The 16,067-nt window shown below is 47.2% G+C and overlaps 1 protein-coding gene across 5 annotated transcripts in view; it reads right to left on the bottom strand.

Moving 5' to 3' along the window:
- TEN1 (TEN1 subunit of CST complex) overlaps positions 1-16,067 on the bottom strand; it is a 37,860-nt gene that overhangs the window by 429 nt on the left and 21,364 nt on the right. For 4 of the 5 annotated variants that reach the window (XM_053569576.1, XM_053569578.1, XM_053569580.1 and 1 more), the window contains 2 exons: positions 15,214-15,311; positions 12,423-12,580 (listed from right to left, as the gene is read on the bottom strand). In XM_053569576.1, the coding sequence (XP_053425551.1) occupies positions 12,423-12,580; positions 15,214-15,311 (256 nt within the window). Of the gene's footprint in view, positions 1-12,422; positions 12,581-15,213; positions 15,314-16,067 lie in introns of all 5 variants that reach the window. The other variant, XM_053569577.1, reaches the window with a different exon arrangement.

The following is a 16,067-nucleotide window of genomic DNA, read 5'->3' as shown; positions in this document are numbered from 1 at the left end:
GCTGTTTTCCTCAATTTGCTCAGTCCTGAAGGTTTTTTGTTTCGGGGAGGTGGTGCTTGTTATTTTGGCTTGAGACAGGGTCTTGATCTGTCATCCAGACTAGAGTGCAGGGATGTCATAGCTAACAGTAGTTTCAAATTCCTGAGCTCAAGTGATCCTCCTATCTCAGCCTCCTGAGTACCTAGGACTACAGGCTCTGACCACAATGCCCAGTTAATTTTTCTATTTTTAGTAGAGATAGGGTCTCACTCTTGCTCAGCCTGGTCTTGAACTCCTGACCTCAAGTGATCCACCTCAGCCCCCCAGAGTGCTAGGACTACAGACCTCAGCCCTGAGGTTTTTTTTTTTTTAGACAGTCTCACTTTGTCACCTCCCCGACCCCTACCCTGTAGAATGCCCTGGCATCATAGCTCACAGCAACCTCTAACTCTTGGGCTCAAGCAATTCTCTTGCCTCAGCCTCCTAAATAGCTGGGACTACAGGTGCCCACCACAACACCCGGCTATTTTTAGAGATGGGGTCTCACTCTAGCTCAGGCTGGTCTTGAACTTGTGAGCTCAGGCGATCTGCCCACCTCAGCCTCTGAAAGCCACTGTACCTGGCCCAGCCCTGAGTTTTGACAGCAAGGGCTGGGGGCAATAGGATGGCATATGGGACAGTGGCAACTTGTCTACCCTGGGCCCATCACACACTGTAGACACCCATTTGGAAATTTGTGGATATCCTGAAAATTCTACTTTTCCAAAGAGGAAAGGCCAGGAAGGGGCAGACTCTACTTCCCTCCTTGGCCACTTTAATTTCAGCTTCCTTCTTCTTAGGTCCCAAGTGCCCAGGATTGAGTTGGGGTCTCAGCCACCATCCTGGTTCTTCATATGCACTGAGGGAAGGGACCGCTTATCATCTTAGGACCCACTGTCATTGGAAATGGGGGCAAAGAGACATGCGTGTTTATTTGTTTAGTAAATCTGAGGGACTGAGCTCCAGGTGACTATGGCCTTATAAGAACAAGTCACCCCACCCTGGATGAGGGGCTCAAGTGGCTTCTAAGAGATGTGTTGGTGATGTGACACATAATGGAAAGGTTTATCAACGTTCAGGTGGCTTCAAATAGGAACAACATCTAGGTTTTGCCCTAATAGTTTTTTTTTTTCAATTCATTCATGTTCTCTGCTCTCCAGGCACTTGAATACATTTGATATTCTAGGACATTACCCTGTACACTTCATGCAGTTTTGAGATAGAAGATCTCTGGTTGAAGTCTATGCCTACCTTTCCTTCTTGTGTAGGCCATTTATCAATTTACCACAGCCGCCGCTTGGGGACAGAATTCAGAGTGTTGGACTGCCAGATTCCAGCAGTCTACAAAGGCTACCCTTGGAAGATAAACTTGTTTGACACAAGAGGCCTTACTTAGGGGAATTTCTTCTTCTTCTTTTTTTTTTTTTTTGTAGAGACAGAGTCTCACTTTATGGCCCTCGGTAGAGTGCCGTGGCCTCACACAGCTCACAGCAACCTCCAACTCCTGGGCTTAAGCGATTCTCTTGCCTCAGCCTCCCGAGTAGCTGGGACTACAGGCACCCGCCACAACGCCCGGCTATTTTTGGTTGCAGTTTGGCCGGGGCCGGGTTTGAACCCGCCACCCTCGGTATATGGGGCCAGCGCCTTACCGACTGAGCCACAGGCGCCACCCGGGAATTTCTTCTTGAAAAGATAAAAAGCCTGGGCCAGGCATGATGGCTCACTCCTGTAACCCTAGCACTCTGGAAGGCTGAGGCGGGTGGATTGCTTGAGCTCAGAGCTTGAGACCAGCCTGAGCAAAAGAAAGACCCTGTCTCTACTAAAAACAGAAAAATTGGGCGGTGCCTGTGACTCAGTGAGTAGGGGGCCAGCCCCATATACCGGGGGTGGGGGTTCAAATCCAGCCCCGGCCAAACTGCAACAAAAAAATAGCCAGGCATTGTGGTGGGTGCCTATAGTCCCAGCTACTTGGGAGGCTGAGGCAAGAGAATCGCTCGTGCCCGAGAGTTGGAGGTTGCTGTGAGCTGTGATGACATAGCACTCTACCCAGGGCGACAGCTTGAGGGTCTGTCTCAAAAAAAAAAAAAAGATAAAATGCCGGGACCAAAGAAGAGATTACATCACAAAGAACAGTCCGAAAGCACTGGGGTGAGAATTAGTCAGCAGGACAAGGAAGGGGCGATGTGGGGAATGGACTTTCTTTTTTTTTGTAGAGATAGAGTTTCACTTTATCGCCCTACGTAGAGTGCTGTGGCGTCACACAGCTCACAGCAACCTCCAACTCCTGGGCGTAGGTGATTCTCTTGCCTCAGCCTCCCAAGTAGCTGGGACTACAGGCGCCCACCACAACGCCCAGCTATTTTTTTGCTGCCATTTGGCTGAGGCCCAGTTTGAACCCGCCACCCTCGGTATATGGGGCCGGCACCCTGCCCACTGAGCCACAGGTGCCAGGGAATGGACCTTCTTTTAGGAAGTTTGTGAAGGGAAAGAAGGTGATAGCCAGGCAATAGGGATATAGCATGGAATAGGGGTGACCAATATTTTTTTTCTTTTGCCACACATTGGGAGAATAAGAGTTGTCTTGGGTCACACTATACAAACAATAATGAAAGCTGATTAGTAAGAAAAATGTCCGTGCATACTTTCTGTGATATTGGACATGACAGAGCAAAAAAAGTCCTCACAAAATCAGCATGTGGCCCGCAGGCCACAAGTTGGACACTCCTGGCATAGAAGATGACTGCTGATTATAGGTGTCATTATTTCAATACAGAAGGGCCTTGAGTGTCTTACATGTGTAGAGGGAAGCAGTGGTCACCCCTAGGTAGGAGGGACCCCCCCTCTTCCTCTCAGACCAGAGGGAAAGAGCTAATGGTGGCGTGGATGCGTGTGATTTTAGGAGGAGGGACTGCTGCCTGAGCCTCAGTTTTAGCTGGACGTAAGGTAATCTGCTGAGAGGGATGTCGAGGTAAGGAAGTGGGGGGCGAATGCCTCAACTAGCTGTGGTCAGGCCTGGGCAGGACTGACCAGGATACACGGAAGGATTTCTAGGCAGTGTTGCACAGGGAAGTGAGGCCCTGATTCCACGGAGCATTGCGGCCTTTCTGCATACAACAGTCGTTAGGACCTGAAAGGTTGGAGGCTCCAGTTCCTTCAGGCAGGAGTCATGGGAGGCAAGGGGGAATCTTCTGCCAGGGAAGTGGCTGAAATGGCAGAGAGGCCCTGTGAGGCCAGGGAGAGAAAGAGAGAAAGCCCAGGAGTCCTGAATCCGTGGGTCCTGGTGGGGTAAAGAAGGACACAGCGAAGGACAGGCAGAAAGAGCGAGTGGATGGTGTGGTTGGGGCCACAGAGGCAGGGCGGTCCAGGGGAGACAAGTCCAAGGTGTGGCAGTGGGTATGGGAGCAGAAGTGAGGCGGAGCTGGCAGAACTGGGAGGCTGCAGGGAGATGAGGTAAGTGCAATGACAGACCTAAGCTGTCAGCAGGATCCCAGCCCCGCCTCGGCTCGGCAGGGCATGTGGCTTGGGACCCTGAGCAGGCTCCTCACAGGAGGAACTGGTGGCCTGGGGACAAGCCAGGGCTCAGGTGAGTTACCGGACACACAGGAAGGTTTCAGAGGGCAGGGAGTCAGGTCAAGTGGAGACAAACTGAAGGTGTTGGGATTGCCAGGCATGATGCAGGAGCCTCTGGGGCAGAGCTGGGGCAGGACTGGGCCCAACAACTCAGTCCCCAGAGAGTGGACAGGAAGTGCTCTGGCCCTTGGATGGTGCCAGTGGAAGGTGACACATCCCAGGAGTTTCATCCCACAGCTGGTATTTCTTCACCTTTCTGGTCATCTCAGCTAGCTCTATATGCAAACATTTCAGAAAGGTAGCTCCTCGCCTGCCCTCAGAACTGTCATCCTGGCCACAGAGCAGAGTCTATGTCTGATCGACCTTTGTGTCCCTGTCCCTACAAGACTTTGGGCCCGGTACGGGGAGGTTTAAAGTAGCCCCATGGTGCCTGCTCCCCAGGCCAAAGGTCAAGGAAGCCCACAAGTGCCACACTCCACCTACACACTGCCTGCTGTGGCCTTGGATTTCCCTGCCAGCTGTGAGCCATGAACATATATAATTCTACAGGATGGACATAAAGTTCCTGTGCAATTTACTACGTTAAATTATTTCAAATTGCACCGGAACTTTATGTCCACCCTGTGCTTCGAAAATCAAGAGAAAATATATTTTAAGGAAAAACAGAAGACAAAAAACAGGTTGTAATATAAATAATGAGAAGAGGTAAAGTGACCAGCATCTAGAAGAGTAGCTTCATATAATGCTTGATTAGGTTTGGGTTCAATGAGTTTTTTTTTTTGCAGTTTTTGGCAGGGATTGGGTTTGAACCCGCCACCTCCCGTATATGGGGCTGACGCCCTACTCCTTTGAGCCACAGGCACTGCCCCGAGATATTTTTATATATATATATATATATATATATATATTTTTTTTTTTTTTTTGGAAAGAATACTCAGAGGTAGTACTATTTGTGTCTTCCTCATGGGCTACATCAGAAGCACATGATGTTTGTTCTTCTGATTTTTATGACGTTTTCATTGATCACGCAATCCCAGAGCTGCTGGCTGTGCCCTCCATCACAACAGTCCCATCAGAATTTTCCCTAATGATTTCAGCAGCCAGGGAAGACCATTGCCTGGACTTATTATATAAGTCCTTGGGGCTTTTAAAGTGATGACTTTCTTTTTTTTTTTGTAGAGACAGAGTCTCAATTTATGGCCCTTGGTAGGGTGCCATGGCATCATACAGTTCACAGCAACCTCCAACTCCTGGGCTTAAGCGATTCTCTTGCCGCGGCCTCTGGAGTAGCTGGGACTACAGGCGCCCGCCACAATGCCCAGCTATTTCTTTTTTGTTGCAGTCAGCTGGGGCCGGGTTTGAACTCGCCACCCTCGGTATACAAGGCTGGTGCCTTATTGACTGAGCCACAGGCGCCACCCTAAAGTAGTGACTTTCAAATTCAAGCATTTCTCCTGCTTTTATTGACAGATTCTTCTCTAAAGAACTGTCTCCCCCACAACCATTTGGTTTCCCTGAAATAAGCCCATGCTGAAAAGGCAGGATAAATCCAAGGTGAAGGGGAGCAGGTGCACAGCAACCAGGAAAATGCGAACAGCCAATTTCAGATTTCAGTACATTCTCCAGGACAAATGACCCAAGTTCTCTGACACATACATGGCATTAAAACAAAAAGGAGGGGGGGGCGGCGCCTATGGCTCAGTCGGTAAGGCGCCGGCCCCATATACCGAGGGTGGCGGGTTCAAGCCCGGCCTCGGCTGAACTGCAACCAAAAAATAGCCGGGTGTTGTGGTGGGCGCCTGTAGTCCCAGCTACTCGGGAGGCTGAGGCAAGAGAATCGCTTAAGCCCAGGAGTTGGAGGTTGCTGTGAGCTGTGTGAGGCCACGGCACTCTACCAAGGGCCATAAAGTGAGACTCTGTCTCTATAAAAAAAAAAAAAAGGAGGAGGGAAGAACTGTGAACCAACAGAGACATGTAATCCAAATGCAGTACAAGGATCTGCATCCTTAAGCAGCTGGGAGAGACTGCACACGGAGAAGGGAGCAGATTATATGAAGGAAGAGCTATGAATTGTGTTGGGCCCAGTATTAGAGACTAGCACCGGGTAAAGGCACCGAGGCGCTGCTGGACACACACAGAGAGGGGCCTCTTTGCCTACTTGCGCTGACCATGGAGGCCTATTCACTATCTATGGCGAACGTATCTTGCTCTGTAAGCCTGTATCGTGTTCTTACTCTCTAAACCTACCTTTCTTTTTTTTTTTGATATTAAAACCTTTTAATGTTTCGCATTTTTTTCAGAAGATTTGTAAGAAAAATGGAATTTAGTATGTGTTTAAACCTACCTTTCTCTTCCTCAATAAACTCTGCTCCATGCTTGCCTTATAAAATACCCCATACCGAGGTATTTATGGGTAAAGGGAAATGTCTTAGATTTGCTTTAAAGTTCAGCAAAATAAATAACTGAACCAATCAGTCAAATGTGGATCACTACTAAATCCCCGCAATGAGCAAATGGATACTCACCCTATCATTGCAATATTTGAGACAAAATAGTAATTTTTTTTTTTTTTTGAGAAAGAGTCTCACTCTGTCACCCTGGGTAGAGTGCCATGGCATCTTTGTAGCTCACAGCAACCTCAAACTTCTTGGGCTCAAGCAATCTTCTTCCTCAACCTCCCAAGGAGCTGGGACTACAGGTGCCTGCTACAATACCCAGCTAGTTTTTTTCTATTTTTAGTAGAGACAGGGTCTTGCTCTTGCTCAAGTTGGTCTCGAACTCCTGAGCTCAAGTGATCTCTCTGCCTCAGCCTCTCAGAATGCTAAGATTACAGGCATGAGCCACCACGCCCGGCCATTTTATTTTTTTATTTCTGATTAATCTGAGGTTACAAATGATTAGTTTACATTGTTTGTGTTTTTTAGGTAAAGTCCCTGTTGTAGTTGTGCCCTTCAACCAGGGGGTGTTCCATATACTCCCTACACTGTGCATGTTAGGTGAGAGCATACCAAAAATACTTTAAAGGGCGGTGCCCATAGCTCACTGGGTAGGGCGCCAGACACATACACCGAGGTTGGCGTGTTCAAACCCCACCCGGCCAGCTAAAACAACAATGACAACTGCAACAACAACGACAACAACAAAAAAAATAGTTGGGCGTTGTGGTGGGTGCCTGTAGTCCCAGCTACTTGGGAGGCTGAGGCAAGAGAATCAATTAAGCCCAAGAGTTGGAGGTTGCTGTGAGCTGTGATGCCACAGTACTCTACAAAGAGCAACAGCTTCAGACTCTATCTCAAACAAACAAATAAAAAACAACAACAAAAAACTTTTAAAAAATATGGGCCGAATTTATAAAGCTTATTCCATTTTTCTTGCCAGCAATAATTCCAAATGTCCACTGCAGGCTTTGCTGGCCCATCTTAGTTTTAACCTCTCTTTATACCTACAACTGGGCCGGAAAGTTACAGATGCTGGGCAGTGGGGCCTGAGAGCTCCCAGACTCCCTGGAGGGGTACAGTGCCAGGGAAAGCATCTGGGATCGGTGGTGCAGTCAGCATGGGGATCATTTATGCAATGGCCCTTTGTACCCATGCCTGCCCCTCCCCTCAAACCTCTGCCAAATCAATCACAAGGGCAGGGACGCCGTGAGCTCAAAGGCTTAAGCCTGAATAAAGATTAACTTTTATTACATTACATATGATTAAAGTAAACACGATTTGATTACTTCTTTTTTTCCTGGTGCATTTCATCCAGAGTTAAAAACCACTGTGGCATTTAGAAAGTAAGTTGACTTTATGGGGGCAAGACATGATTGCAAGAGGGACTTTGCCTAACAATTGCAATCAGTGTAACCTGACTTACTGTACCCTCAATGAATCAGTAATAAAAAAAAAATAAAGTAATTTGATAGGCTCGGTGCCCATAGCACAGTGGTTACAGCCCCAGCCACATACACCAAGGGTGGCAGGTTCGAACCCGGCCTCAGCCAGCTAAACGACTGCAACAAAAAAATAGCCGGGCGTTGTGGCAGGTGCCTGTAGTCCCAGCTACTTGAGAGGCTGGAGAATCACTTAAGCCCAAGAGTTTGAGGTTACTGTGAGCTGTGACGACACAGCACTCTACCCAGGGCGACAAAGTGAGACTCTGTCTCAAAAAAAAAATAAGAAAGTAAGTTGATAGTGCAAATCAAGAAACATAAATGTCCTTTAATCTTGTTATTCTTTTTTTTTGTTTGTTTGTTTGTTTTGTAGAGACAAGAGTCTCACTGTACCGCCCTCGGTAGAGTGCCGTGGTGTCATACGGCTCACAGCAACTGCTAACTCTTGGGCTTACGCTATTCTCTTGCCTCAGCCTCCCAAGCAGCTGGGATTACAGGTGCCCGCCACAACGCCCGGCTATTCTTTTGTTGCAGTTTGGCCGGGGCTGGGTTTGAACCCGCCAGCCTCGGCATATGGGGCCGGCACCCTACTCACTGAGCCACAGGCGCCGCCCCTAATCTTGTTATTCTACTTTAGGAAACTATACTTAAGAAATAACCACAGAGGGCAGTGCATGTGGCTCAGTGAGTAGGGCACCGGCCCCATATGCAGAGGGTGGCGGGTTCGAACTCAGTCCTGACCAAACTGCAACAAAAAATAGCCAGGCATTGTGGCAGGTGCCTGTAGTCCCAGCTACTCAAGAGGCTGAGGCAAGAGAATCACCTAAGCCCAGGAGTTGGAGGTTGCTGTGAGTTGTGTGCTATGGCAGTCTACCAAAGGCAATAAAGTGAGACTCTGTCTCTAAAAAAAAAAAGAAATAACCACAGAATGGACGAAAATAAGGGCATGAAGATTTTAACTGTGACAGTGGTTTTTTTTTTCACTATTTTCCCCCTCTGGCTATAAAAGCAATATATTCTCATTGTGACATGCTAAGAACAGTATAAAGAACCTCATACTTCTACCATCCAGAAGTAACTATTAACATTTTGGTAAATAATCTTTCAAACTTTTACATGTATATAAAAATAAATATTAAAGAAAATTGTTGGCTCACACCTATAATCCTAGCACTCTGGGAGGTCAAGGCAGGTGGATAGCCTAAGCTCAGGAGTTCAAAACCAGCCTGAGCAAAGTGAGGCTCTTTGCCATCTCTACTAAAAATAGAAAAATTTGCTGGGTTTTGTGGCAGGAACCTTTAGTCCCAGGTACTTGGGAGGCTGAGACAAGAATTTGAGGTTGCTGTGAGCTACGACACCATGGCACTGAACTCCAGAGTGACTGAGTGAGACTCCATCTCGAAAGAAAGAAAGAAAAGAAAAAAAAAAGAGAGAGAGAGAAAAAGAAAGAAAGGAAGAAAGCAAGGAAAAATGGAGCCAGGTGTGGTGGCACACGCTTGTCCTCTCAGCACTTGGGGAGCCCAGGAATTCAAGGTTACAGTGAGCTATGATTGCACCACTGCATTCAAACTTGGATGACAGAGCAAGGCTTTTTTTTCCAAAAAAAAAAAGAAAAATGGGATCATATGATACATATTGTTTTATAAATTGCTTTTCTTAGTAATATTGATATACTGTAAATACCATTTATTATTTTTTAAATTTAATTTTGATCTGTAGAGATAGAGTTTCACTATGCTGTCCAAGCTGGCCTTGAACTTCTGGGCTCAAGCAACCCTCCTGGCCTTAGCCTTCCCAATAGCTGGGACTACAGATGCCCTCCATAGTGTCTGACTTGTAGGTATATTTTCATGTCAATAGATATAGATTCACAACACTGTTTTTAATGGCTTTATAATACTCTATTATAGACTGACTATACCATAATTCCTTTAAGCAATAAATGTACAATGTATTTATGAGTAAAAAATGGAAACACTACAAATGCTCAGTGGTTGAGTAAATTAAGGAGGCATATCTAACCTATAAAATATTACATAGAAAAAATATTACATAGCCATTAAATTAATACAAAATATTTTGGCTTGGTGCCTGTAGCACAGTGGTTACAGTGTCAGCCACATACACTGAGGCTGGTGGGTTCGAACCTGGCCCAGGCCAGCTAAACAATAATGATGACAACCTCAACAAAAAATAGCCTGGTGTTGTGGGAAGTGCCTATAGTCCCAGCTACTGGGAAGCTGAGGCAAGAGAATCGCTTGAGGTTGCTGTGAGCTGTGACGCCACGGCACTCCACCAAGGGCAACATAGTGAGACTCTGTCTTAAAAAAAATATATATATATATATATATTTAAAGACATGGGGAAAGGCGGCGCCTGTGGCTCAGTGGCTGGCCCCATATACCGAGGGTGTTGAGTTTAAACCCGGCCCCAGCCAAACTGCAACAAAAAAATAGCCAGGCATTGTGGTGGGCTCCTGCAGTCCCAGCTACTCGTGAGGCTGAGGCAAGAGAATCACCTAAGCCCAGGAGTTGGAGGGCTGTGAACTGTGATGCCACAGCACTCTACCGAGGGCGATAAAGTGAGACTCTGTCTCTACAAAAAAAAACAAAAAACATGAGGTCTGACAATTAAGTTCTCAAACTCACCCTAGAAAAAGTGCTACATACCTCACTTGAATGTCACAATAGTCACCTTTGAAGTACTTCCCTTGGGAAGCTAGGCACTGACACCAGTGCCTAGTCTGTCCTGTCTCAAAAAGATAAAAAAAAGAAGAAAAAGGAAAAAAGACCTCAAGGCAATGTGCTGAATTAGTCACCGTGGTTGCCTCTGGGGAGGACTGTGGGTGACTTTTTTTGCTTCTTTACACTCTTTAAATTCTCTACAATGAGACCAGGCACCGGTGGCTCACGCCTATAATCCTAGCATGCTGGGAGGACCAGGTGAGGCGGGTAGATCCCTTGAGCTCAGGAATTCAAGACCAGCCTCTACTAAAAATAGAAAAAAGAACTTGCTGGGTGTCATGGAGGCAAGAGTAGTCCCAGCTACTCTGAAGGCTGAGGCAAGAGGATTACTCAAGCCCAGGAGTTTGAGGTTGAGCTATGATGATGCCACAGCACAAAGCTTAAAGAAAACAGGAGAGAAAAGAGTGACACACTCAAACGTGGGATGTCAGTGACAAGCTCCCAGGAGCAGAGAAAGGCACTGGCTCTGTGGCATCTCTCTGACCTGCAGCCCAGCCTTTGGGACAGTCAGAGATGGAGGTAAAGAATGCCTTCCACTCTGGATGCCAGAGAGATTCTTCCAGGCTGCTTTTTTTTTTTTGTAGAGACAGGGTCTCACTTTATGGCCCTCGGTAGAGTGCCATGGCCTCACACAGCTCCTGGGCTTAAGCGATTCTCTTGCCTCAGCCTCCCGAGTAGCTGGGACTACAGGCGCCCGCCACAACGCCCGGCTATTTTTTGGTTGCAGTTTGGCCGGGTCCAGGTTTGAATCCGTCACCCTCGGTATATGGGGCCGGCACCTTACCGACTGAGCCACAGGCGCCGCCCCTTCCAGGCTGCTTTTATGCCTTCCCTTGCATTCTAGTTCTCTCACCCTGACTTCCTGGCCTATTATTGCGGCCTCCTCCTCCTCTCTGAGCCTTGGTTTTCTTTGCAGTTTTTTTTTTTTTTTTTTTTTTGGCCGGGGCTGGGTTTGAACCCACCACCTCCGGTATATGGGGCCAGCGCCCTACTCCTTGAGCCACAGGAGCTGCCCAAGCCTTGGTTTTCTTATCTATGAAATAGCAATAATAAGACTCAGATCAGGTCACGTGCAGTGGCTCACGCCTGTAATCCTTGCACTTGGGAGGCCGAGGCAGGTAGATCACTGGAGCTCAGGCATTCAAGACCAGCCTGAGCAAGAGCAAGACCCTATCTCCAAAAAATAGCTGGGTGTTGTGGCAGGCACCTGTAGTCCCAGCTACTCGGGAGGAGGAGGCAAAAGAATCACTTAAGCCCAAGAGTTTGAGGTTGCTGTGAGATGTGACGCCAGAGTACCCTACCAAGGGCGACAAAGTGAGACTGTCTCAAAAAGAAAAAGACAGGCCAGGCGTGGTGGCTCACGCCTGTAGTCCCAGCGCTGTGGGAGGCCAAGGTGGGTGGATTGCCTGAGCTCAGAGGTTCGAGACCAGTATGAACAGCAGTGAGCCAGAGTAAGACCCCGTCTCTACTAACATCAAAAACATTGCCAGAGGAAGAAGAAAATGAACAACAAAAAAGAGTACTTCAAACGAAGAAGAATGAACAAGGAAGCTGAAATTAAAAATAAAAAAAAAGAAAATAATAAAAAAAAAGAAAAAGACTCAGATTAAAGACTGATGAGCTGGCTCAGCACCTGTAGCTCAGTGGCTAAGGCGCCAGCCACATACACCAGAGCTGGAGGATTGGAATGTTGTTGCCAAACAACAATGACAACTATAACCAAAAAATAGCTGGGTGTTGTGGCAGACGCCTGTAGTCCTAGCTACTTGTGAGGCTAAGGCAAGAGAATCGCTTAAGCCCAAGAGTTTGAGGTTACTGTGATTTGTGACACGATAGCACTCTACTCAGGGTGACAATTTGAGACTCTGTCTAAAAAAAATAAAATAAAATAAAGACTGACGAACCAATCCAAAAAGATCCAAGCAACCCTCCTCACACCAGGGCTGGCACATTGTAGGCCTCAAGTACTGAGTGATTTCTCTCTGTTCTTTTTCTCTTCCCCTTGGGGACCATCTCTTCATTGCCTCTGTCTGTTTTGAATCATGTCTGTTTCCTAAGATTCCTTGAATTGGTGGGCTGACTTAGAAGAAAATGTTAGGCCCTGTGAGATAACCCATCTGGTCACAAGCCAGACCCATCCCTAACTGGATCACCCAAAAGACTGCCCCACCTTGGGACCCAGAACAAAAAGGGGGTGTGAGGCCATAGCTTACCCTCCTGGTACTCGAGCTCCCCCAGGACAAGGTACAGCGAGCCCACCTGCGCTTGGAACGGCTCCACCAGCTTGGTACAGACCAGCAGCTGGTGCTGATCAGATCCGTGCTGGGCCAACAGCTTCACTCTGGACTGGGTCACATCGTAGAGGCACAACCTGGAAGGCAGAGGAAGTATAATAATGACCATCCACAAAGAGACCACCACGAAGCTTGGAAGGTTTGGGGAGGACAATAAGCCCCCATCCAGCTTCAGTATCATCAGAGAAATGAAAATGGTAACAATAAATCAGAAAAAAAATTTCAGTGTACACTGTAGACTGAATTTCCTTTTAATTTTCTTCCCCTGGCCTTAAATTTTCATAACGATACCTTTTGATAAGCAGAGCTTTCAATTTTGTTGATGTCTATTTTTTCCTTGTATGAATTTTGCTTTCTGTGTCTTATCTAAGAAATCTTTGCCTATCTGAAAGATGTGAAGATATTCTTTTTTTTTCTAGACATTTTACAGCTTTAGCTTGTAAGTCTATGACACAGTGCCAACTGTCATTCCTTTTGAGGTAGAGATAAAGAGGTTTTTGCCCCCATAAGAATATCCCATAGCTCCAGCACCATTTGTTGAAATGGCTATCCTAGGCGGCGCCTGTGGTTCAGTGAGTAGGGCGCCGGCCCCATATGCCGAGGGTGGCGGGTTCAAACCCAGCCCTGGCCAAACTGCAACAAAAAAATAGCCGGGCGTTGTGGCGGGCGCCTGTAGTCCCAGCTGCTTGGGAGGCTGAGGCAGGAGAATCGCGTAAGCCCAAGAGTTAGAGGTTGCTGTGAGCCGTGTGATGCCACGGCACTCTACCGGAGGGCGGTACGGTGAGACTCTGTCTCTACCAAAAAAAAAAGAAATGGCTATCCTTTCTCTATCAAATTACCCTGATGTCTTTCTTTTTTTTTAGAGACAGAGTCTCACTTTGTCACCCTCAGTAGAGTGCCGTGGTGTCACACCTCACAACAACCTCCAGCTCTTGGGCTTAGGTAATTCTCTTGGCTCAGCCTCCTGAGTAGCTGGGAGCACAGGCACCTGCTACAATGCCTGTCTATTTTTTGTTGCAGTTTGGCCGGGGCCAGGTTTGAACCCTGTCACCCTTGGTATATGGGGCTGGCGCCCTACTCACTGAGCCACAGGCATGGCCCAAACATTGTCATTGTTGTCTGGCAGGCTCGGGCTGGATTCAAACTCACCAACTTTGGTGTATGTGGCTGGCACGGTAACCATCGTGCTACGGGTGTCAAGCCCTCCTGAAGTCTTGCTTGAATATCCATAGAAGGCTGGGTGCAGTGGCTCACACCTATAATCCTAGCACTGTGGGAGTCTGAGGTGGATGGATTGCTTGAGCTCAGGAGTTTGAGACCTGCCTGAGCAAGAGCGAGACCCCTGTCTCTACTAAAAATAGAAAAATGAGCCAAATATTGTGGGAGGTGCCTGTAGTCCCAGCTACTCAGGAGGATGAAGCAGAAACTCCTAAAACCCAGGAGTTTGAGGTCTCTATGAGCTATGATGCCTTGGCACTCTACCAGGGCAACAGAGTGAAACTCCATCTCAAAAAAAAAAAAAAAAAAAAAGAAGGGCGGCGCCTGTGGCTCAATGGGTAGGGGAGGGTGATGGGTTCGAACCCGGCCCCGGCCAAACTGCAACAAAAAAATAGCTGGGTGTTGTGGCGGGCGCCTGTAGTCCCAGCTGCTCGGGAGGCTGAGGCAAGAGAATCGCCTAAACTCAGGAGTTGGAGGTTGCTGTGAGCTGTGATGCCACAGCACTCTACTGAGGGTGACAAAGTGAGACTCTGGGACGGCGCTGTGGCTCAGTCAGTAAGGTGCCAGCCCCATATACCGAGGGTGGCGGGTTCAAACCCGGCCCCGGCCAAACTGCAATCAAAAAATAGCCGGGCGTTGTGGTGGGCACCTATAGTCCCAGCTACTCGGGAGGCTGAGGCAAGAGAATCGCTTAAGCCCAGGAGTTGGAGGTTGCTGTGAGCTGTGTGAGGCCACGGCACTCTACCGAGGGCCATAAAGTGAGACTCTGTCTCTACAAAAAAACAAACAAACAAACAAACAAAGTGAGACTCTGTCTCTACAAAAAAAAAAAAAAAGAAAAGAAAAGAAAAATGGGGGCAAGAGAGTGTATGTTATACACAGCCAAGTACATGATATATTGGGTGTATACACATACATCACTCACATATATGCACCCACTCACTCACATATATGCAAATGTGGATAAGTGTATAAATTACCAAAGGTTAGCAGTCCTTATCTGGGCAATGGGATTACAGGTGTTTTTTGCTTTCTTTCTTTAATCTTTGTGGATTGTCAACATTTTCTCCAATGAATAGACAATTTTTAAATATTTTCTAACAATTACTCAAAGTGATATAACTATTTTAATTTTTTTTTTTTTTTTTGGTTGGGAATGATATTCATTTATTTATTTATTTATTTTTGAGACACAGCCTCAAGCTATCACCCTGGGTAGAGTGCTGTAGCATCACAGCTCACAGCAACCTCCAACTCCTAGGCTTAAGGGATTCTCTTGCCTCAGCCTCCCACGTAGCTGGGACTACAGGCGCCCGCCACAACGCCCGGTTATTTTTTGGTTGTAGTCGTCATTGTTTGGCAGGCCCAGGTTGGATTCGAACATGCCAGCTCTAGTGTATGTGGCTGGTGCCTTAGCGGCCGGAGCTATAGGTGCCACTGGGAATGATATTTAAAGATCATCCCACGACTCAAAAAAGACAGCCATTCTCACCTGCCAAATGTTCTTAATGTGCTCCCATCAGGAATGTGGCCAGCACTGACCTCCCAGGGGAGATAATAGATCCCAGGTTTTGGCAGCATCAGTGGCTCCTGTAACAGAATAGTTGAGATGAATTTTTTGAATATTTCTGATAAACCAACCAGACCACAAGACAGAGATTAACAGATATATGAAGCCAGGACATCTTGAAGATTAGTTCCAGTGGGTAGTGTTTTAAAATGTAAAAAAACATTCTATAGGTTAAGCATGTACATATTTTTAAAAAATTAAACAATAGGTGGTGCCTGTAGCTCAGCTGGTAGGGTGCCAGCCACAAACACCCAGGCTTGTGGGTTCAAATCCGGCCAGGGCCAGCTAAACAACAATGACAACTGTAACATCAACAACTAAAAAATAGGGTGGCGCCTGTGATATGGTGATAGCCCCATATACTGAGAGTGGCAGGTTCGAACCCAGCCCTGGCCAAACTGCAACAAAAAAATAGTCGGGCATTGTAGTGGGTGCCTATAGTCCTAGCTACTCGGGAGGCTGAGGCAAGAGAACTGCCTAAACCCAAGAGCTGGAGGTTGCTGTGAGCTGTGATGCTACAGCACTCTACCAAGAGCAACAAAGTGAGACACTGTCTCTAAAAAAAAAATAGCTGGGCATCGTGGTGGGTGCCTATAGTCCCAGCTACTTGAGGGACTGAGGCAAGAGAATTGCCTAAGCTCAAGAGCTGGAGGTTGCTGTGAGCTGTGCCACCATGGCGCTCTACTGAGGGCGACATAGTGAGACTCTGTCTCAAAAAAAAAAAAAAAAAAATAGGGTGGTGCCTGTGGCTCAGTGAGGAGGGTGCCAGCCCCATA

Source organism: Nycticebus coucang, chromosome 18, assembly GCF_027406575.1.
Source record: "Nycticebus coucang isolate mNycCou1 chromosome 18, mNycCou1.pri, whole genome shotgun sequence".
In the NCBI taxonomy this organism is placed as follows: domain Eukaryota; kingdom Metazoa; phylum Chordata; class Mammalia; order Primates; family Lorisidae; genus Nycticebus; species Nycticebus coucang.
Note: the sequence above shows the minus strand (reverse complement) of the source record. Positions and strands in the feature narration are given on the sequence as shown.